Genomic DNA, 22,373 nt, shown 5'->3' with positions numbered 1-22,373 from the left:
GGATTTCCCACCCCCACTGCAACATCTGAATTCCACAGACAAACAAGGGGCTCTTCCCTGTTTTCAGAAGAGTAAGGCTGTGAATGCAGCTGTGTGGTTCTCAGAGATGGCAGGGGCTCACACGGACCTTCACAATGGCTTTGTTTCCACGGATGCTTGTATCCCCAGAGTTCTGAGCTTGAACCAAATCTCAAAGGAGCCAGACAAAGCTGCTGCAGTTTCACATGGTTTCTACCCAAAACAATCATCCTCTGGGATTCTCTGAAACCCAGCCCATGTTCACCCTAAACTTGGCTCTGTCTACACCAACATCAGAATTGCCAAGGAACCCTCCAGTGCAGGATGCTGTCTCCGACACTGGCCAATACCTGCTTTTTCAGAGGAAGGTGCAAAAGGACCCCACAGTGGACAATTATGAGATAGCCTCCCCTCCGAGATGGTTCTTCCTCACCCTCATTTCCCCCAAAGAAAAGACTTTCTATCTCTTCTATATTTGTTGTCCCATGCAATGTGACTGGGTGTTCTCTGCCCAGTCCCTTATGGACTCCCGCTGAGCTCCCGCTCTCAATGATACCAATGCCAGTGAGTTCAGGAGCATCACAAACCTCTCAATGACCTCAGGCTGACTTACAGGGTTTGAAACATAACTTTTGCACAGAGCTGGCTGTGACAGACAGTGGCAAAGCAGCAGCAGCAGGCAAACCTCCCGCCTTACTTCCCTATTATACCCAAGTATTGCCACACATATGGCAAGCAGCATTGGGTCACAAGGCAGGGCTACACGAACCAGCTCAGCTCTAACGGAACATGGCCTGTCTTCTGCTGTTAATGTTACAACCTCCAGGCTCCTTTAAACTCCGCTGTTCTGCTTGTTCATACCCTTCCCCTCTCTTTCTTCCAGACAATGGCCTTCCTGGGAACTGAGGCAGAATCTAAAGAGGTGAAGTCCCAAGGGCAGAGTTCACTTTCACTCTCCAGAAAAAAAAATTGCTTAGAGGAAGCAATAAAATATTGCACAAGTGGCATCTTTGAGGAATGAAAGATTCAAAGCCCCTTACAAATGTTATGAACAGCACTCATCACTGCACACCAGAGAGGAAAGGCAGTCAGCATGAGCACGAATGCCAGCATCACTCCTGCACGGATCGCTAGGAACAGTGGACCCAGAACAAAACAAGTCTCCATTTCTAAATGCCAGAGGGGCCACAGCATGACCAACAGTTGGGAGGGATTTTTTTTTTTATAACACTATGTAACATCCTTATTTTTTTTTAAAAAAATAGAGGAGCTGACAGTCTTCCCCCTGGGGCACCATAGCTAGTGCTGCAGGCCGGTGTGTAGGCAGCTAAGCCTGGGTTTAATTCCTCCTCCTTTCTCATGCTGTCATCAGTCTTGCTGACCTGAGCCATGAATGAGATGGGAGAGGGGGATTCACAGCCTAAATCTGATGATGCAGATTTAAGAGGATCAAACAGGATTGAAAGAAATGATTTCCTTCCGCAGCCCAAGGAGGCAACTTAGCAGCAGGGTTAGGGAGGCACAAGCCATTAACTGTTGATCATTTTAGTATTTCCCCTTTTTGGCTAAGACGCTAATCTCTCTTGCTATCCGTTTTGCCAAAATGAGCTCCGGAAACTACCCTTTGACCGCACCAGCAGGATACCCCGACAAAGTGGGAATGGAATGCAAAATGCTAGGGGCAAAAGGTCGCACTGAAGACCATGGCAAAACTCCCAATGACTTCACTCTACATCTTTCTATTGATTTCTCTTCCTCCATCTGGCTGGAAGGTTTAGTACCCATTTGCCTTCCTTGTCTACTGCTTAGGAATTCAGCTTATGCTATCCGCAGTCTCTTTACTGAGAGGGTTTAGTCTTCACCCAAGTAAAAGAAATGATGTTAGGCAGATTGCACCACAGCTGGTGGCGAGACACATGCAGAGCACAGCAGAGCAAAGCCAAGGCTTCCGTCATACTCACTGTCTGCGAAATGGGAGGGAGGGGCAACAGAGTTGCTAAAGAAAGAAAAAGGAAGGTGAAAGGGGGGAAGAAATTCTTGTTAAATGCAGCCAAAGGAAGGAAAACAGGAAAAGAGTGAAATGGCAGGATCCCCATGGGGTAAGGACTTTTTGACAGGCCTGTGCATAAGGAGAGAAGAATGAAAGACAAAGCTGCCTTCTGTTAAAGGGAAACTGACAGGCTCTATATTTTGCAAGGCCTGTGTTCCTCTAATGTAAACTAATTTCTCCCCAGTGCATCTCCACTGAACACCACTTACCTCACTAAGTTTTTCAAGCTGTACGCCATGAGCCCAAACCAATGGCCATGGATTGCTATGGAGATCATGGCCAATGCATCAGGCCTCGTATAAGTGAGAGCAGAATGTGGCCCCTGTCAACTCCTGCAATGGTCAATTCCATTGATAAGAGACAAAGCAGGACAGAGACGTGTGTCCCCTTCCACGGGTTTAAGGGTGAGGGGTGTGACCAAGTGTTATAAGGGAAGCAGAATCCTGAACTCGGGTCTTTGCAGATACAGAGTAGTGAAAACTAGTGTCATCATTTATTTTGTCTTAAACTGGATTTATTTGTAATCTTTAACCCTTACGTGGGTCTGGGATCATTAAAGTGTTGTTCTTTTAAACTAAGGCATAAATAAACACTTTAGTTCCCCTTTGAGCCCCACCTGCACTGCAGCAAGAAGCTCAAGGGCCTTGAACTGAAGTAGCACATGTGAGGCAAGTACGCAGCTCATGTTTGTTTTCAAACAGCGAGGAGGGATGCTAAAAATGAATCTGGGGGGGTGGGGGAGTATGCAACCAACAAACCAAACCAGAGGCATCCTTCCAGCACCACAATGTGTGTGTGCACTGTTACACTATTAATGATCTGGGGGCCCATATTCCTCAAGGTTAGGGAGAAACTGATTTATTCTGGTGATTAGTGAGAAAAAACACCTCACGCAATCATCACAACAGTAGACATTACAAAACCGTATCTCTTTGACATTCAAACAGAAATTCTAAGCAAGAAAACAGAGTTTTGGCTAGTACTAAAATGCAATTCCAGCATTCCTGTCCATCAGGTCTCTTGAAAGAAATCATGCTGTGGTCTCTATGTCAGACTAGACCCGACTCCTCAAATGGTATGCTAAATCTATCCATATGAGACCTTCCACGTTTATTCCAGATGGATTTAGTTGAACAAACAATGAGATTACAATTAACACAGATTTCTCTGCATGTAAACATAGTAACAGTTATTCTTTTTAATTTCCAGAATGAATAGTAAGTATAATATATAATTAGTCATCCAAAAGCAAAAGCTTTGTGTTTCAGGGGTTTTCCATGACTATCTACTTTCTCCTTCTCGCTCACCAGCAATGCAGCAAATTAAGAAGTAACATTCAGGCAATTAAATTCTAAAGGTTATCAACTCAATCACTGAGGAAAGATTTAGTGACAAATCTTAACAATACTGACTCTCCAATCTTTATTCCCCTTACTCTCTCCAAACTGCAATCAATATCTTCTTAATCAAGCAGATTGTCTGTTTTCCATCTGGCAACATTTGATAGCAGATACTTTAAAAAAAAATGGAAGAAATTGGTTGCTATGTTTAGATGGTTTCAGGGACCCTGTGCGGGGGGGGGGGGAGAGTAGGGAGGGTGTCTAGCCTGTGATGGCTTGTCACCAGCCAGCTTTGCTTCTTGGTTAATGGTATCACAGTACAGGTTCAGATCACTGATGCTTTCTGTAACAGAATGCACGTAATCTGGTGGCCAAATACGTTCATTTTAGGCATTTGGCCTTGAACAGCTTCGTTCTTACATGCTCTGTTAATGATCTAACTAGTTTAGTGTATTAATGCGAACAAAGTTCACACAGCAGACAGCTGTCAAAGAACATGTCCCATTTACCAGCATGTCCTGCTTTATTCAAAGGCACAAGAATCAGCTTTTCCTGATGTGATGTGTTAATACAGAATGCATTAGCGCCAAGGCGGGAGCTTCCAACCCACTGGGCAAAGAGGTGTCAAACAGAATTTTGGATACAGTCCAATGGCCAAGATCACATTTTATTCCTTGAAAATTCCAGAGCTCACTGGATTGTCCCATAAGGGATCTGACCAGTGACTTCAGCTCTATCTCACGCAGCTGCAGTTCTCACTCCAAGTTCAAGAAGTATACACTAGATTAATGAAAAACAGCTGGAGTAGTAATAGCCTGGAGACTTGAACACCTTGGACAGTCCTCAATCTCACCAATGTCCATGAATTGGGGGATCAATCTTTTTGAATAGGTTGGAATTGACTACAGTAAACAGCTTTGTTTTGTATGTTTTAGCAATCCTGATGCTACTTGCAACCTGGTCAAGAATGCCCATAGGCTACTGCTGTTTTATGAGATTTCCCGCATGGAGTTATGATGGTGTTAGTCACCAAGGGAGTCAGGGTGGCATCTGCAGTAACTATGTAGTAATCTGCACCTGTGCTTTCTGTTCACTGACTCTTCTTAGGGGGTGTATTCATGTAACATTATGCTGCCTCCTCCACAATCCACTCTAAAAAGTTCTTAGAATATCAGTAGTGGTCTAAGATGTCAAAAATGTTGTATTACAGGTGTAAAGCCTTTCCTTGAGATAGCTCTCTGCTCACTAGCCCCACATAGCTGCACAGCTCATAAGCTTGCTCTTGGCTGGAAGGTCTTCATATGACCCAGCTGCACCAGTCAGTTAAAGTGGTTTGTTTTGTTCTTTAATTCTTTAAACTCATTAATTTAAGACGTGGTTGAGGATATCAACATTATTGCTAAGCTACCCCTCAAACCACAAGCCATTTAAAAGCGCTGCCATCTCACTTCTTTCATGGTTAACTAGGGCTGACTGACTCACTGCAGCACATTTGGAGAGGTGTCACCACCACTATATTTTCATAACCCCAGGACAAAATAGTGACAAACTTAAACATGTTTTGTTATTCTATAAAGGTGTTTGCTCCTGGAGTTTAAAAATATGCTTTAAGTTTCGCATCAATGACGTTTTCAATGGCTTTCAAAGAATAAACTGAGATGATGATTTTTTGAAGCATTTTGTCTTTGCTTCTGCAAACTTATCTAAATGGCAAAAAGGGCATTTGGGACTAAGAGCATTGGCTACTGTTCCTGGGGCAACTTCAGATATTGAAATGGAACTGGGCTTAACCAGAACATTTTCTGTTCTTCTTCCCACTGAGTAGCAATGCAAGAACTGTCAAGAAACTGGTCTTTAACTTGAATTAACTTATTTATCAGGATTGAGAGACAGAATATAATGTATTTGTCAGGAGTGACACGTTCTTCGTTATCGGCTTTAGATTTAAGAAACATATGCAAACCTGAAAATCTTATGTCAGTATCATCTTGCAAATCAGTTACACAATACCCTACAAAAATAAGTGGTAGGGGGCTTACAGCATTCTTTTTGCAGGACTCACTTTCTGTCTGAAAAACTGCTGACTGATAAGTAGCCATTGCTTCCTCCCTTCCTATCGAGGGCCAGATTCTGATCTCTTTACTCATGTGGAAGGCCATCTTTACTCCACAAGTGGTTCCATTGATGTCAAGGACTATTCTATCCTAGTCTTTTTAAGTTCTTTTGCAGCTCTCCTTCACTGACCACCAGCTTCTGCTGGGGAGAGAGACAAGCCTTTGAGCTTACACAGCTCTTTGTCTGGTGTTTCTCTCACCAACAGAAGTTGATTCAGCAAAAAGATGTTACCTCACCCACCCTGTCTCTCTAATATCCCGGGATCAACAAGGCTACAACAACGGTACTATTAACAAGTTACGTAGGCATTTCTGAACATTTTACTCACTGTGACTAGCAACTGTCAGGTGTGGTTCTATTTTTCTCATTTCCTGTCACCAGGGGAAGTCATGCTGAGTTTTCAAAAAATGGTGTAATTAAATATTTTACATACCCCATGCTATGTGTTTATATTAGCATGGACCAGGCTGACGAAGACTATTCATGGAACAAAGTCCTATTCAGGATGAATAAAGGCATGAGATTGTAGCCCTCAGTATCCATCTCAGACTCCTTTTTGTTACTCCTTCTACGACGTTGAGTCCCCAGCCCAAGACCCGAGGAGGCAGCACCATGCCCTGCTTTCCAAGGAACCTCAGCGCATCACATACATCCAACAGCATTCCCTTGGCTTCCCTTTGCCACAATATTCCCAAATAATTTAGAAGAGCAAAGCTGATGTGAAATTCCTTCCCAAAACCTTGCTGACTCCCTACTGTGAGACTATGAAATCCCAGAGGGTCTTTCCTGGTCTGATCTTCAATCAGTTGCATGAACAAATCAAACCATTTCAAAAGCCCCTGAGGTAATATAATACAGTGTATTCTTATGGAGCCACCTTCACACCCACAATCACAGAAAACACAAGAGTCTGTTGTAAGCTGAAGAGGAAAGTAAAGTTACAGAGAGAGATTGAAAGATGGAGGAGTATCAGAGGGAGAGACAGGGTTTCTGACAGATAGGGTGGTGCTAGTTAGTGGAGTGCCACTGTCAAGGGAGAGTTGCCAGGGAGGAGGCCAAGGTGGAAGGAGCTGTTCACAGGCAGGAGAAGTTGGCTGAGGCAAAGCCATGATAGACCTTGAAAACCAGGAGGGCAACTCTGAGCCTGACTCAGAGCAAGGTGGGATGGCAGAGAAGGGGATGGGAGCAGGTAGGAAAAGAGTGAAAAGAAAATGGTATTGCAATAATGATGCTCCAACCCCTCAGAGCTCTTCTGCTAAGTGAGCTTGTCCAGTGTCTGCTCTAATTTCCTCAGCTCCCTAGAGGCACTGATCTTCATTCCTTATCAGGGGACTGATTCTGCCACCTGATTCAAGTGACATCTGGTGCTTACCCAGAGTGGTCGCAATGAACACAGTGGGGTGGCCTGTGTGAGTACATGCCACTCACCATCAAGGTTGCGGAGTTGGGCTCGAACATTAGAGCGTGTTAAATCACTATTCTGGTTAGATTTTGTGCACTTTCAGGTGCTCGATCCTCACAACAGATTTCAGCCATCCTGTCTACACAATCACAGGACAGATGACTGTGTCCAGCCTGCCTAACCTAGGCTCTATGAAGTTGCACCACGGCAAGTCTCTGTGGTCATCCATCATCATTTCCATGGGTGTTTCTACAACGACCTACAGGAGAACCCGACAGCAGTCCTGACCAAACCTCTGACATAATTTATCCTCCTCTCTCACCACTCTACACTTTGTTCCTTCTTTCATGCTATTCCCTCACATGGAACAACCTCCACGCATCATTTCACATCTCCTCCTCTGGCCTGGTCTCCCATCACCATCTTCTCGTCTGCTCCAACAATCACATTGCAAGAGGTAAGCGGTGCATTTGTCCAGATTAAACTGTGAAAACTCCATGACCACGAGTATGTTTCAGCCTGTGTCAGCTGACGTGCCAGGGCACCTGCAGCTCTGTCCCATCAAACAGGAGAAGGTACGTTTTGGTCCAGAAAACCAAATTCTAGATGATGGCTCCATACTTTAAAACACAGTGGAAAAATGCCATATTACAGGTGTGATTTAACTCTGCTGTTGTAAGAGCCATAGAATTGTCACTGGATGATGAGCAAGTGGTTTGGCAGGCATATCTGGAGATATGACCGTGAGCATGGCTTTTGATATCCGTTTTTGCTGCCTAATTCAGTCCCCCTCCCCCCCTTTACAGTATTCATCATCAGAGATCTGAGTGCCTGTGTCTTTATGTCCCCAGCATATCACTGCTGTTGTTCAATTCAGAACACGCTGCCAAACCAATTGCTAGATGGATATAATACTAACTGTGATTAACTTTATATGAGGTATAAATTACTTCTGCTAAAATTATAGGTTCCAAACAATGTTGGCAGAATTCTGCACACATGTCCAGGAATCACAATAGGTATGACATTTCTTCCCATTGACCTTATCCTATTTGTAACTGGTACAATCTCAAATTCTATCCAACCATCTCTATACAGATCTATCTGTTAGTCAACCCACTGATCCATCTAGTGATCTACCCAAACTTCGATTTTCCTAGAGGGCCACAGTATTTCACCACCAATAGCTCAAGAATCCTGTGGGTAAAATCCTGGCCCTAAATGAGGTCCACAGCCAATCTCTTAACTTCAGTGAAGCCAGAATTTCACAATATATATCTACTGATACACTTTTTGGGAGCTGCAATATCTTCTGGCAAGTTTTTGAGAACACAAACATGGTGGTAACAACCCAGTAAAGGCTGCCACTATAATTATGGCCACTGGAGCAGCTCACCAGAGGAGGTATGTCGTAATACAGCAAGCAGCTGCTACTGCAATTCTCACCCAACTGAAGTGGCATCTCCTCACTGCCATGCTGTTAATCTGAAAGGCCAGGAATAGCTATGGAATATGTGATGAATACTTTTTGTCTAAGCCAGGATGATAAACCTAAGTGTTCTAAATAAACAAACACATCAAACCCATCATTAATTTTCTTCAGTTAATTTTGGATTTTTGCTGGTGGAGAAGGAGATATGTCTGTGCACTAAAGGGAAAGTGGCTGCAATCCATTTGATTGCTGGAGGATTGTAAGTGCTACTAAGAACAGAGCCTGTTAAAAGGAGGGGGGGGAACTGAACATTTTCTCAATTTTTTCCCCCCTTTTACTTCCAAATTTTGAAAAAATTCAGATTTTTTAAAATTTCTGAGTTGGCTGAAAAACAAGAAAATTCTTCTTAAACATTAAAGCTATTTGCTGTTTGTTTTCTGAATGTCTAAAATTCATGAAAACTTAAAAAATGTTAATGAGTGCTAACCAAGAAACATTTTGCTACTCTACTCCGCAAATGCTGATCCAGCAGTGCCGTTACCTTTAGAAAAATCATTGCAAGTGACAAATCGTTGATACTGCATGCTGTACAACGGGAACAGGCCTCTGAGCTCAGTTCAACAGAGAGCCACATTAAGCAGAGCAGAATGGCTACTCTAGGGTCAGTGTTATTAGGAGATGGATAGTACGGGCTACATTTTTCCTAAGGACAAGGAGAGGGAGAAAAAACTACATTAAATGCTAGAGCTCTGGCATGTTAGGAGAGCATTCCAGGGATGGCTAGAAAGAAGGAAAGATGCAGCGAGGCACTTACGTGAATGAGGAATGCCTGTAGTTTTCCATAGATGGAACACAGACAAAAAGAAAAGAGATACACCCAAAAACAAAAATGTCAAAGAGATGGAGAGGCAACAGAGACCATGGAGCTAGAAATTCAAAACAACAGGTGCTGTACTCAATGGAGAGGGCTCAGGCAAGGGGATTACTGCAACAAGGTGAGAAGCTTTTCTTATGGGACTGGGTTCTCTTGGAATATGATGCTTGCTCCATTCTGTAGAACCTGCACTGTTCAGTGCTCCTGGGCTTGATAGTCAGGATGATCAGGAGTGTGGCTACCTATGGGACTGTGCAAAACTCTCAGGAGCTCCAGAATGATCAGTGGTAGTGTACTAGAGCATCATGGAGGAGACAGCTCTGAATTCATGACAGTGCCTGCAAAGCATTGTTAGCTTGAGCAGAGTCAGGAGAGCAGGAGATGCCTGTGGACATATTCAGGCACACCCTTACGAAGCGGGTGAACGCCACATCAAACACCATGGGGGAGCATGGCAGGAACTCACAAGTAGTCAACTCGGGCTGACCCAGGATCTTAAGTCCTTGGCTGGGATCAGATATAAAAGAGGAAGGGACTTCATATAAAGTAAAAATCAGCTCTTCCTTTCTGGCTCCAGTGTGCTTCTTCATGCACACAGAATGTCATTATTTTCTCTTTTTCCCAGCTGGCAGAATTCGCACTGAATCCCACCTCCAAAAATCAAACCTGATTTTGACTCCAGGGCTTTTTGCTCATGATCGAGGTGGGGAGGGGAGGCCCCAGGCTGCAGAGAAGCATCCCACTTACAGAGGGAGATGATTCAGAGCAAGGCAGGTGAACATTTTAACAGAGCAAACAGTGGCGCAGTGAAATAACCTTCCCTACTTCCTGCAGTTTCAAACACATTCTCATGGCAGCTTCTCTGACACCCACCCGATTCCTCCCCTAGCCCCCAAGCAATGAAAATAGCCTGTAGCTTCAATTGGGAGACCCAGCCCTTCTCAATGGGCTGCTTGCTTGTATTATGAAAATGCCATCTGATTGCCTGCTGCCCAAGTCTCCTGGAGAGTAGAACATTTGTTGCAGTCCTGGGGGTGCGGCCCAATACAAAATCTCACGCTTGGAAGAGGGAAAATATTAATGATGGAATCCGGCAAAATCATAAAAGTTCAATAGCCTTTGCAAAGGGTGCACCAAGACCTGCAAGAGAAAGAGGGGGGAAGGGCTGGTTTTTACTTACGAACTGGCTGGGTCTTGAACTCAGACACCGGACTGATCTCTCCCAGGCCCTTGCCGTTGATGGCTGACAGTCTGATGTTATAGGTTGTCTCTGGCTTCAGGCCCATGATGGTGATCATGCCCTCCATGTTTGCTGTTGCAGAAATGAGAGAGGGGAAAAGGGAAGAGTGGGGTTTGAATGTACAGTCAGTACAAGCCCATTTTCATACATTATAATGTCAGGCACACAGATGTAGCGCGGGTTGTGCCTGGCCCTGCATGAAAGCCCCAGGAACAAAGCCACCTTTTTTTGTGGATAGTTTAGTGTAAAGACTGCAGGGATAGCATTGCCACGGGCCTCTCCAAAGGAGATGAGATAAGGTGAGGCCCAGAGCAGGCACCAAGGGGAGCAACCGCTGCACCCGTCACTGGGGCTCTCCAAGGAGTGATCCTACATACCCCAATGCGGGGCTGTGGCTGCAGAGTGCACAGAGCCCAGTGCTGGTCAGCTGCTGGAGTGTGGCTTCCAAGCCCAGGCTCCCTGAACGATTCACAGAAACAGTCCAGCAGCAGCCAAAGCAAGGCGTGCGACAGAGGGACTGGGAATGCAGATGTGACAGCACAAGCATTCACATGGTGTGTCTGTGTGCATAGGGTGCATACCTACATCTGCTGCATCCATGGAAATGGATAGCTTGCTGTATTTTAACCACACTGCGGAATAAAGCCACTGCTCTCCCCCCAGACAGAACAAGGCGTCTGCACAGCATGGGGGCAAGTGAAGAGCCAGGCACACTCCAGGCTCCTAAGTGTTCCCATCTACCCTTTTAGCCCCTCTTGCATCCATGTGCAGAGCTCAAGGTATGACATCTGGGCTTGTAATCGGTGCAAGTCACTGAGAAAGGACCTGAATAGGACCCTGCAGTGAGAACAGGAGCTTTGTTCCTGCATGCTGGGGAGCATACATATGCAGGGGAGGCTGATTTGTCAAGGCAGCCACAGTGCATCTCTGCTCAGCAGAGAACAAACATGATGTGCTGGATGGGCGAGCCATCAAAGGGAGGATCCCGGCAATGGAAAAGATCTGGGAAAAATCATTGCTTTCCACCTGAATGGCTCAATGCTCCATGTGCACGCAGGGTTTGTACTTCATGTTATTTGTGAGCCATTGCTTGGCATATGCAAGGCAGAATGTCTCACTCCCCTTACAGACCTCCCAAGATTCTGGATGTAGGGTCTAGGCCTCGTTGTGTTGCATCATACAACTTAGTATTCAATACCAATAGGGAAAAGCAATGCCTCAAGGGGAAACCAGACCCCACAGAATACACTGTCGCTGTCACATGCTGGATTCTTTAGAAGGAGGGGCCGAGAAAACCATTTGCCATTTGTCTACAGTATCGTGTGTGATGAAATGGGCAGAGACCCTCAGTTTAAGCTTTGCAGGCTGGTGGTATTCAACAGACTTTTGCAGATGCAGCCAGACTAGAGGTTTTACACATCATCTGACTCCTAACCCAGCTCAAAGGTTGACAGGAATCATTTTGGATTCCTCGCCTTACCCCAGCTACCACAGCCTCTGCATGACCCTGAGCCATCACCTTGGGGAGAGATTTCCCTTCTTCCTGACACAGCACAATTTAAAAGCAGAAACCCTGGAGGCGCAAGCGATTGATGTGGGAGAAGAAGTACAGCTATCTGTCTGCTCAACTCCTGTCGAACTGACTGGGAGCCAAGCCTCCGGCAAGACAAGAGGCTGCAACCCTCCCTTAGGAATCAAGCTGTGAGGCTCAGATGCAATTTAAGGAGACAGGTGGGTGGGGGGGGACTTAGTGAGGTTTTTATTGGCTGAACTAAAGAAAATCTCTTTCCACTTCACAGAAAGGAAGAAATGGGGAAACCAAACCTGACTGTAGCTGTGGCGATGCAATTCCTGTGGGGGGCAGGGACTCTAGTGTGCTATGGTAATGCAAATAATAATACATATGGTAGAACCCTCTGGAACAAGATTCTCCCTCTACCAGCACCAAACCGCCTTGGTTTACTGGACTCCAGGGAGAACTGTAAGGTGTATAGATTTGCACAGACTGTTGCCATGCTGCATGATTTGATGGTAGTTAGACCTCCTGGGGGAAAGGATATTTGGACTCTGCTGACTGGTCGCTTTCTGTAGTTTATGGCAGTGCTGCACAGAGTGCCTTGGGCAGGAGGTACAAACCAATATACATGAATGAAACCATTATGCAGATTAATGGGGCAGCTCCATCTGGGTCTCTGTGTGCAGAGCTGGTCACCCCATCTTGAACAGGGTATTTAAGATTCTTTAACTTTTCACTGAAAAATTTCCAGGCTTTACAGAGGTATTATTTGGGGTTTTTTTTGTTTGTTCAGGTTTTTTTTGAACTGATTTTCACCTCAATTTTGGACCAAATACATGAAAATACTGATTATGTAAAGAAAATGCAGCACGCTATGCTAGGTAGACGTGTTTGTTAATAAGTTAGTCTAAGTGTAAATGTGAGGCTGTCTGTTAAAGGAAGGCAATACAGTGGCAGATAAATACACATGTGTGTTCATATGTGTATGTATTGTTAATATACAGTTAATTAAATAAACCATAGCATTAAACTGCTTTTACGTTCAATACTTTATTTTCTTCTATTAGTTGCTTTTATTTGGTTTTCTAGTCCCCCAATGTTAAAAGTGATATTGACCCAGAAAAATGTGACACTATTTTTTGCATTAATTTTCATCCATTTTTTAAAATTTTTGTAGTAACACTTAAATTCCTGGGAAATTTTAAAGAAAATAAAAACTGAAAGTGAAGGGCCTTGAGGATATTGCTGAACTAGAGAGGGTACAGAGACTGGCAAAGAGAATGACTGGGGGCCTTGGAGGTTGAAAGGCCTGGGACTATTTACCTTAGAAAGAAGACGAAGAAGAGGGGACTTGATAAAATTATATAAAATAATTATTGGTCTAGATGGGACAGACCAGGAACTTCTGTTCTCCCTCTTTCACAACACAAGAACAAGGAGACGTTCAATGCAACCAAAAGATAGGAAACTCAAAACTGAATAAAGGAAATATTTTTTCATGAGTGACTGGACTGTGGAATTCACTGCTACAGGATGTTATTGAGGCCAAGAACTGTGCAAGATTTGAAAAGGGATTATACGTTTGTATGGAGAAAGAATATCCCACTATAATAGTTAACACTAACAAAAAACTTTGGGAGGGATATTAAACTTCATGCTTTAGGTCTTAATCTGATTATTCAGTATTAGAGATTAGGATGAGACCTTCATAGGCATGCATGCTACCACACATCTGCCCACCATGGGGTTTCTCACACTTTCCTCAGAAACAATTGGCACTGGCCACTGTTAGAGAAAGGGCACTGAGTTAATTGGACCATGGTGACTCCTATATTCCCAAATAATGTGTTCGAATGAACAATATTTTAGTGCTGAACCTGCCCATGGAATGTCCCCAACAGATGACCTGGAAAGTCCATTAAAAATGTTAAAGCTGGAGTTCATTCTGATGCTGAAAAGGGAGGGTTCTTCTTAACAACCCCCGGGTATATAGATTTTTTTTCTGTCTAATGAGTCTCTCTCTCTCGCTCAGCCCAGATTCATCCTCCCTACGAAGCACGGTGGTACCTTCCTCTTAAATGAGCTTCTTGCAAACCAGTCTGATGATCCTGTGACCCAGGGAAAACTGGAACTCAACTGGGTTTGGCTTTAAACGAAAAGATCAGGTGAGCACAATACTTAGACTGCAAGCTCTTTGAGACAGGGACTGTCTTTTCACTTTTGAACAGCAACTAGTACAATGGGGACTGATCCCTGATTGAGAAATCCAGGTGATACCGCAATACAAATAAATGCATACGCAATAAGAATAGGTCTAGAGTCTTTGTTGACACTATTGTTTTCTGATCCTGTAAGTAGTGGGGCTCTGCACAGCTGAATGGCAGGAACAGAGCACACAGCAGGGTAACTTGAAGGCATACACTTCATACCAGTGGGAGTGATTTTAGAATACCACCAACACCTGACCATGGTGTGGATTCCACTTTGGGAATCCCGAAGAGCCTAGAATGGATGCTGAAGTTAGAGGGGGGAATTTTCACACTCCAAAAACAAGAAGGGACTCTTGAGATGCTAAGAGGGACAATGTTTTTTCGCACCCTACCTTCTTTGGCATCATACCACCCAGAATGCCAATCCTCCTCGCCCAGTGCTCTCCATTCTGCCTTGTACTTGAGGATGGGCACCCCACCGGTGGCCTCGGGCTCATCGAACTCCACCTGGGCAGTGCTGGAGTAGGGCTCCACTCTGTCAATGGAAGGAGAGGACGGAGTATCTGGGGGAGGAAGGAAAATAATAAACAGTGATATGGAGAGGGCAGGTGGCAAATGTCCATACAGCCTGTGCCCTTGGAGAGCAGGTGTCTGTGGCAATCCCAGAAATCTGCCTACATTCTGCCTTGTGCTCAGGCCCACAGGTGGGACCCTGTCCTCATCCAACCTTGCTACAGGGACTCATAGGAGGCCAACAGGTTCTCTGTGAATTGTGGAGTTTTCATTTCCTCCCTCCCATCAGGGACAAGAGATTCGCAGCATTTCCCTCCTGGTCACTTATTTACTCTGACGAATAAATACAGCTGGCACATGGCTATGCATGCGCCCTGGAGAATATTCTGCTGCTTCGGGCCTTCCTCACAGAACATTTGAATGCACAGCTGGGTAATTCCTAACTATTTCCATGGCAACCGGGCAAATTAATTATTGAGGGCACTCTGAGTTCAGGATAGAGGAGCCCCGCCCAGCCTGTTTGGTTACCAAGGCAGGTGGAGAAGCCTGGCTGGCTGGCATGTGCTGCTTTGGGATTTGTGTGTGGCAGCAGTTTTATGGAGGATACTTCATGGTGCTGCTATTAAAAGCCAAAAAGCAAGATTCTGTCACAGCACCAGTGGGTACTGTAGGGTGCATAAAGGCCTACTCGGGCAAAAAGCAGCCACCTCCAAAAATGGGGCAGAAGCCAAAATTCCTGGAATTGACACCACCTTCAAACTTGTGAGCTACAACTGGCTGCTCTGATGCCCCTCAAGGCAGACACTTGGAGTAGAGAAAGGCTTTCCCTTCATCACACCAGTGCAATGACTGCCTGTGCATCCTGCCAGCCCTCCGCCTGTCAGTAGATCACGGGGCTGTATGGGACACTCACCTGCTTGCACAAGGATGAATTCTGAGGACTCCTGGCCGATGCGATTCACTGCAGTGCAGTTATAGTTCCCAAAGTCATTCTCGGAATCCGGTGTCACCTGGATGTTTAAGGATGGGGGTGTTTAAGGATGCACCCAGATCTCAAAGCCCAACTTCCCCAACCCCTGCTGGGTTTTGCTGAAGAGGGAGATACCAAGGTACCATAACATGGATGCTGAGCATCAGCGTATCAGAGACACGTGCAGGCTGCCCAGGGGCCCTGTGGTGATGGGTAAGAAGCTGAAGACAAGGCCCTGCCTCTGCTCCACAGGCTGTTCAATTTACAGGGGTCAAAGGGACTTGCCCTGTTATCTCCTCCTCTCCTGCACCCTCTCTCCTTTAATCAAACCACACAATGACACACACATGTACCACAGTGAAGGGGGAAGAGACTGTAGATCAGGTGTCTCCACAGATATCGTCCCGAGATACAGAGCAAGAGACTGTGTCTTTCTAGGGCTCTATGCAGCACTCAACATAAAGGGGTCTCAGTCCTGACTGGATCCTTTGGGAACTACGAGGATAGACACAACAAATGAACGATAATCCTATTACGTTTGCAACTTGGGTGCTTCCTCCTGATTCCTTGCCCTGCCTACAATGGTGCATCACTCTCACGTGTTCCCTCTTGTCCGACGTTTAGACTGCAACCTGTTCAGGGCAGAGAATGGGCCTTTTACTGGTTTGCAGCCAAGCATGCTTCTGACCACTAACAAGCAATCCATTCTTCAGTCCTTAATTGGAATGGTCCTGTCTTTTGGCATACGGTGTGCCATCTCTGCTCCTGCCACAGGCCAGGCCATAACTTCTTGCCACTAGAGGCTGGAAATGCTTCTTTCCTGTTTACAGACGGGGCAGCAACAGACCCCACAGTGACGGAGAACTCCCATCAGTGCTCTCGGTGCCACAAACAAACATTAATATATAACCCATGAAGACTGTACATTCATATCCCTCCCCTTGTGAGCCCCGTTTCCTCACCTCCAGGTAGCTGGCTGATGGGGTGTTGTAGATCTTGATGTTACTGTAGTTGGAGCTTGGTAGCAGCTGTCCGTCCCGGAACCAGGAGATGACAGCACTGGGGTAAGCGAACACCTCGCATGTGATGTTCACTTGATTCCCCTCCCAAGTGTAGACTGCCACAGGGCCCTGCAGTTTGGGGGCATCTGAGAACCAAGACAGCATCATTTGAGGCAACTGGAGCCATAAATACCCGCCCCTGCACCAGCCCAGTTCCCCGGCCTAGAGTTAGGGTTCTGTACTCCCATGCAGGAAATCCGGGCCTGGTGTCCTGACTTCCACTCCTGGGCAGGGGATAGGAGTTGGGACTGGCAAGGGCTGGGAATGCTAAGCTCCTGGGGGTGGGGCTCAGCAAGCAGTGCATTACACATCCAGGAAACAGAGCGTGCCTCCTGCCACTCACCCATGGGCGCACGCACTCCGGCTGCTCAGAGAGCACCAGGGGATGCTCTACCAAAAGGGAATGATACTATGGATGGAGGATGTTGAGCAGAGGGCTCCTCATGTCCTGCCAGGCCTCAGTTAGGCCATTCAAAAATGGAGTTGGGGGAAGGTTTGAACAGCAGCTGCCCTGCCGTACCAAGCCAACACACGAGGACTGAGGACGATCTAACTTCCTTGCTCTACCTTCAGGAGGCACCAACCTGGCCCACAAACACCTTGGAACACATCACCAGATGGTATAAACTGATGCAGCTCAGGACTTGCACTGGAGTGGTGCTGATTTACACCAGCTGAGGACCCAGGGCCCTTCATTTGCGCACACAGCACTGTTTGTGGACCCTGCTTTATTTGTCTTCCCAAAAGGCAATATAGCTGGTTCTTACACCAGAAACTGATTCTAGACTGCACGGACTCCCATGACCTTCACTGAAACAGTACATGGCTCACTGCCATCTAATAGGCATCAGCTTTGGGGCAGCATGTCCTGCGGCCATCTGAGCCACTCCTTAGGGTATCAATACTGCCCCCTCTGCAGACAAGAACCCATTGACCATACTTACATTGCACTTCAAGATACATGGCCTGGGAGTCTTGCCCGATGGTGTTGCTGGCTGTGCACACATATTCTCCAGCATCCGTGTACTGAATGTCCTTGAGCGTCAGGGAGGACACTCGGGCGTGGCTGTGCACCACTATGCGCCCATCCAGAGTCTAGTAGGAAAGGAAGACAGAGTACGAGACTGGGCACTAAGCCACTTGGGGCAGACAGGGTTTAAGGAGGTTGGGCCACTGTGGCACCAGGTTTTAATACAGTTCTATTCCCCCATCAACTCTTCCTGCCCACCCGCTTAGCCCCCAATGCTCAGTAATTTAGAAGCAATCACCTGCAAGCAGTCTAGAGCTGTACAGTAGTGAAATTTACAAAAGCAGCAGTACTCCTTGCTGTATAGGGCTGAATGCAGCAATTCCAAAGCACCAAGGAAGTGGGAGAGGAGTTACCTGTCCCATGCTGGCACATGTCAAAAGATACTCAGCTAAGGAAGATGGTGTCTCTGGTTGAGATGTGTCCAAGCTTGGCAAGCCATGCTTCTTGTGTTCAGAGTTACAACACAAGGCTTGATAGATACTAGCTAAGGGATGCCCCACTTACTGCACTCTTGTAGAACCCTGCTATGACTAGGTCAGTTTCCAACGGACCTGAACACCCAAATCACAGGCTTGATTTTCCTCTCACTTGTATCTATTTTACACCGGAGTGACTGCGGTGTGCGAGTGTATATATGTCAAGCAGTATCCAGATAGGGAGCATTACATCCTGGTTACAAGGTGTTCAAAGAGATTACAACTGTCTATCAGAATCACCTTGTTCCTTCACAGCTGAAATGTTGCAACTTCCAACATCCCTGAATCGTAAGAATGAATCATCCAAGACAGGCTCTCCCAACCCATATAACCATGGAACTTTGTCACTTTTCCCTGCTCCTTGCTGCTTTTGCCTTACTGACTACTCCAATTTAAACCCTTTGAAACACAAACATCTACTTGTTTGTGACGTGCCTAACACGCTTCTGGGGGCTACCAATTGGTAAATTGCACTTCCTTGTGTGTGTGCAACTGCGTGTTGTGGTTACAACAGTAAGTGCTCCAAACTCCCGGCTAAACAGACTTACAATCGCAAACCCCAAAGAAACTCTGAGCCTTAGCAGAGAGCGCTCTATTGAGATCTTGGGTGCACAGCTCTTCTGGGTCTAAGACATCTTTTTGTTTAGAGGTTGCAGCCTGGGAAAAGCTTGAGGCTGAAAGAGTTAATTATAAGTAAAGATGATCATCCAGCTCTGAACAAGGTGTGCTGAAAAAACATGCCCCGCTGTTTCCAGCTCTAGCTCAATTCATTAACTTAGCACATTTTTGTCCTTTAAGCCTTTCATATCTAGAAGCAGAAAACTGATATCCATTGATAAAATATGGAAGCAATTCTGCCTCTCTCTCCTGTCCCCCCTGCTCCAAGAAGGTTTGCTACAAGCTTGATGAAACCAAGCCAAGGCCACATGCTAACAACTTTGCCCTCTCTCCCTGGCACAGTCTCCAGGACACAGAGCTCTATTTCATGCATGCATGGGACAATGTGCCAGTCTGGATCACTACATTTGGTAGCTATACAGGTGCTGTGAAAGATTTCCTAATGAGGCATTAGTCTATCGCACTATGTTTTCCATATGAAACCATATTTTTTTGTCTTTGCTCATTGTGCGGTGGTCATAAAAGTCAGACCAACAGTACATCTAACCCAGTATCTTGTTGTCCAACAGTGACTGGTGCCAGATGCGTCAGAGGGAATGAACAGAACAGGACAATTATCAAGTGATGTGTCCCCTGTCATCCAGTCCCTGCTCCTGGTAGCTGGAGCTATAGGGACACCCAAAGCACAGGGCTGCATCCCTCACCATCCTGGCTAATAGCCATTGATGCACTTATCCTCCATGAACTTATCTAGTTCTTTTTTGAACCCTGTTATAGTTTTGGCCTTCACAACATCCCCTGACAACAAGTTCCACAGATTGACAGTGCATTGTGTGAAGAAGTACTTCCTTATGTTTGTTTTAAACCTGCCGCCTATTAATTTCAGTGGGCGACATTGGGTTCTTGTGTTATGTGAAGAGGTAACTTTTTCACTTTCTACACACCAGTCATGATTTTATAGACCTCTATCATACACCCTTAGTTATGTCTTCTCTAAACTGAACAGTCCCAGCCTTTTTAAGCTCTCCTCACATGGAAGTTGTTCCATACCCCTAAATCATTTCTGTTGCCCTTCTCTGTACTTTTCCCAATTCACAGGGCATTAGATGCTATGAAAAGAGTTGGCCTGGTTTTCAATACTCCAGCGCTAAAGGGACATTTACTCCTATGTGGGGCAGGAGAGTCTGTTTTTAGGATGTTTGAGTCCTCTCCAAATAGAACATACAGGTACAACCCCTTGCCCCTCCCCACCACACACACACACACCGCTGCCTCTCACACACATTGGCATCATTAGCAAAGTGGCAAGCACCACTAGGCGGAGTCACCCTGAAATATTGAACACAGTTGGAAAATCAAAAGGAAGGAGATGAGGGAGCCATCCTAGCTCTGTGTTTTCATTATCCCAGTCGGAGTGCACTTAACTGGGAATTAGCATTGCCTCGCACAGATATCAGCAAGGCACCATTAATTTGGGACCAGATTATGCTGGAGTGGAATGTTTCAGATAAGTCCTGTTCACAACTCAAGCCATAATAAGACTGTCTGTTTTGCCTGTAACTGAGCTTTTAACATGTCTGTTATGATAACACTCTTTTTGGTTCATATCTGCTGCTAACTTCTGACGCTCTCCCTTTCTCCAGTACATTCTGGGCTGGAACGGTGAGGGAGGATTTACAGGGCTATGCAGAATGAGAGCATGGCTGATTGGGGTTCAGAAGCACAAGTAGCTAACAGCTATTTCCCCTCCAAAGTAGCTTACGCAAGGCAAGAGTATAATAAATAAAGCATCCTTCACAGACCCCCACTCAACTCTTTTAGAAGTCAGGGAGGGAAACGATTTCAGACCGACTAAGCTTAATAGCATTACTTTTGAAATTAAAAAGGCATGAAATACATAGTGCAATGTATTAAAGAATATACAATTATAACATGAATTAATTTAGGCATAAAGAAAGGAAACTATTAAAATTTCAAATCCTCCAGTAGAAACCAGCATAAATATTCAACGTCTCCATCTTCCATGTTCATGGCTCTCCAACATACTACTTCAGAACAGGACGAGGCCAAGTTCCCATAATCTTCACCTGAAGCAGATGTTGATGGGCTTGGGTACAGCGGAACCTTGTCTAAACCACATCACCCTCTCTACTTCCATTGGGTTAAGATACTCAGTCAGGCTACCAAAATACTGCTGTTAAGAATACGAAATGCAGTCACCAAGCTCTAACCACCACTATTTGCTTGGGAATTGGGTTCCCAGGCACATTTGGAAGGAAGAAGTCTCTCTACAAATCATGAATATGTAAAAATAGAATATTTTAAATACATAAATTTCATGTGAAAAATATTAACCGATTTGCACCAAATTGTGTTATTTAAATACATTTAACTCCCCCCAAGTTTCCCCTTCTCCCCACAAAGAGATAAATAGATAAGGTAAATTTAGTAACCGGGAGCATTTTGTGGAGAAACACAGCCTGGAGACATGTAATTGCATTGCTTTTGAGATGGAATGTGATGCAATTGTTCTTTAAGAGAAGACTGAACCTAAGGAGAGCAATGAGCAAACAGGTGAGTTGGGCTGGAGTGGAGGTAGCCAGGTTCTTAGAGGGAAGCTACTTTCCCAAGCCACATGGAAGGGAAAGTCTCATAATTCCAGCTACGTGCCACTTCTCGGGTGGCTGTTTGGCTAAATGGGCTTTTGTCTATTTGATTTAACATCCACTGAAAATTACGTCTTGTGGTTTAAATGGCAAGCAGGGTTCTCACGCATGACCTCTGCCAACTCCTGACACAGCTTGTTTGCTCATCCAAAGATGCGTCACTATAAGTCAAGCAACTTCTACCACTATCAGCTGATCTTTTTTCTTTTTTTAATACGGTTAAATTAGTAATACTGGTTTAGCTGGCTTGGTTACTGTACTAGCGATATGTTAATCTGTAATACTTTTTAAAAAAACCTAAAGGGATTGGCTATTGGTCTGGTAATCTTATACCTCTTGCTTCTCGGGTCGAGTCCACGAAGCCTGGAAAGAACAGATATAAAACACACACAAAAAAAAAGCAACAGAAGTTTATCAAGTGTTGCATTTAGGTAAACATACTGTATGCATCACACTGCATTCTGTGCACATGCAGGCTCCAATTTAGATCACTTCTGGGAGGGGTGAGGGGAAGATGAGGTGGGAAATAGCACTGATATTTCCATTTCCCAATATAACTTCAATTTGGATTTGCATTCAGCATTTTAATTTTTTAAAACTGATTTTAAGATGAATTATTAATCAAGGGCTAATGATATTTGAAGACTTTGTGCTTCTGCTGTTGCACATTAAGCAACTGTATATTTTGCTCTGGTGCATCTCACCACTTCTATAAACATGTCCCATGGAAGCAACTCCGATGACCCAGGTCACTCAATGCAAAGATATTCATAGAACTGGTTTCCTAACGCTGATTTTGTTATTTGCACAGATACACTGGTTATTAATGCTTGCACTGTTAA

The 22,373-nt window shown here is 45.1% G+C and overlaps 1 protein-coding gene across 9 annotated transcripts in view; it reads right to left on the bottom strand.

Annotated features, from left to right (window-relative positions):
- Nucleotides 1-22,373, bottom strand: part of NCAM1 (neural cell adhesion molecule 1) — a 251,770-nt gene that overhangs the window by 51,814 nt on the left and 177,583 nt on the right. For 6 of the 9 annotated variants that reach the window (XM_043500815.1, XM_038380627.2, XM_043500819.1 and 3 more), the window contains exons 9-14: nucleotides 21,865-21,894; nucleotides 17,686-17,836; nucleotides 16,643-16,827; nucleotides 15,624-15,720; nucleotides 14,590-14,760; nucleotides 10,412-10,543 (exon numbers count right to left, since the gene is read on the bottom strand). In XM_043500815.1, coding sequence (XP_043356750.1) covers nucleotides 10,412-10,543; nucleotides 14,590-14,760; nucleotides 15,624-15,720; nucleotides 16,643-16,827; nucleotides 17,686-17,836; nucleotides 21,865-21,894 — 766 coding nt within the window. The remainder of the gene's footprint in view (nucleotides 1-10,411; nucleotides 10,544-14,589; nucleotides 14,761-15,623; nucleotides 15,721-16,642; nucleotides 16,828-17,685; nucleotides 17,837-21,864; nucleotides 21,895-22,373) is intronic. The other 3 variants (XM_043500816.1, XM_043500822.1, XM_038380628.2) reach the window with 1 other exon arrangement.

This window comes from Dermochelys coriacea, chromosome 22 (assembly GCF_009764565.3).
Source record: "Dermochelys coriacea isolate rDerCor1 chromosome 22, rDerCor1.pri.v4, whole genome shotgun sequence".
In the NCBI taxonomy this organism is placed as follows: Eukaryota; Metazoa; Chordata; order Testudines; family Dermochelyidae; genus Dermochelys; species Dermochelys coriacea.
Note: the sequence above shows the minus strand (reverse complement) of the source record. Positions and strands in the feature narration are given on the sequence as shown.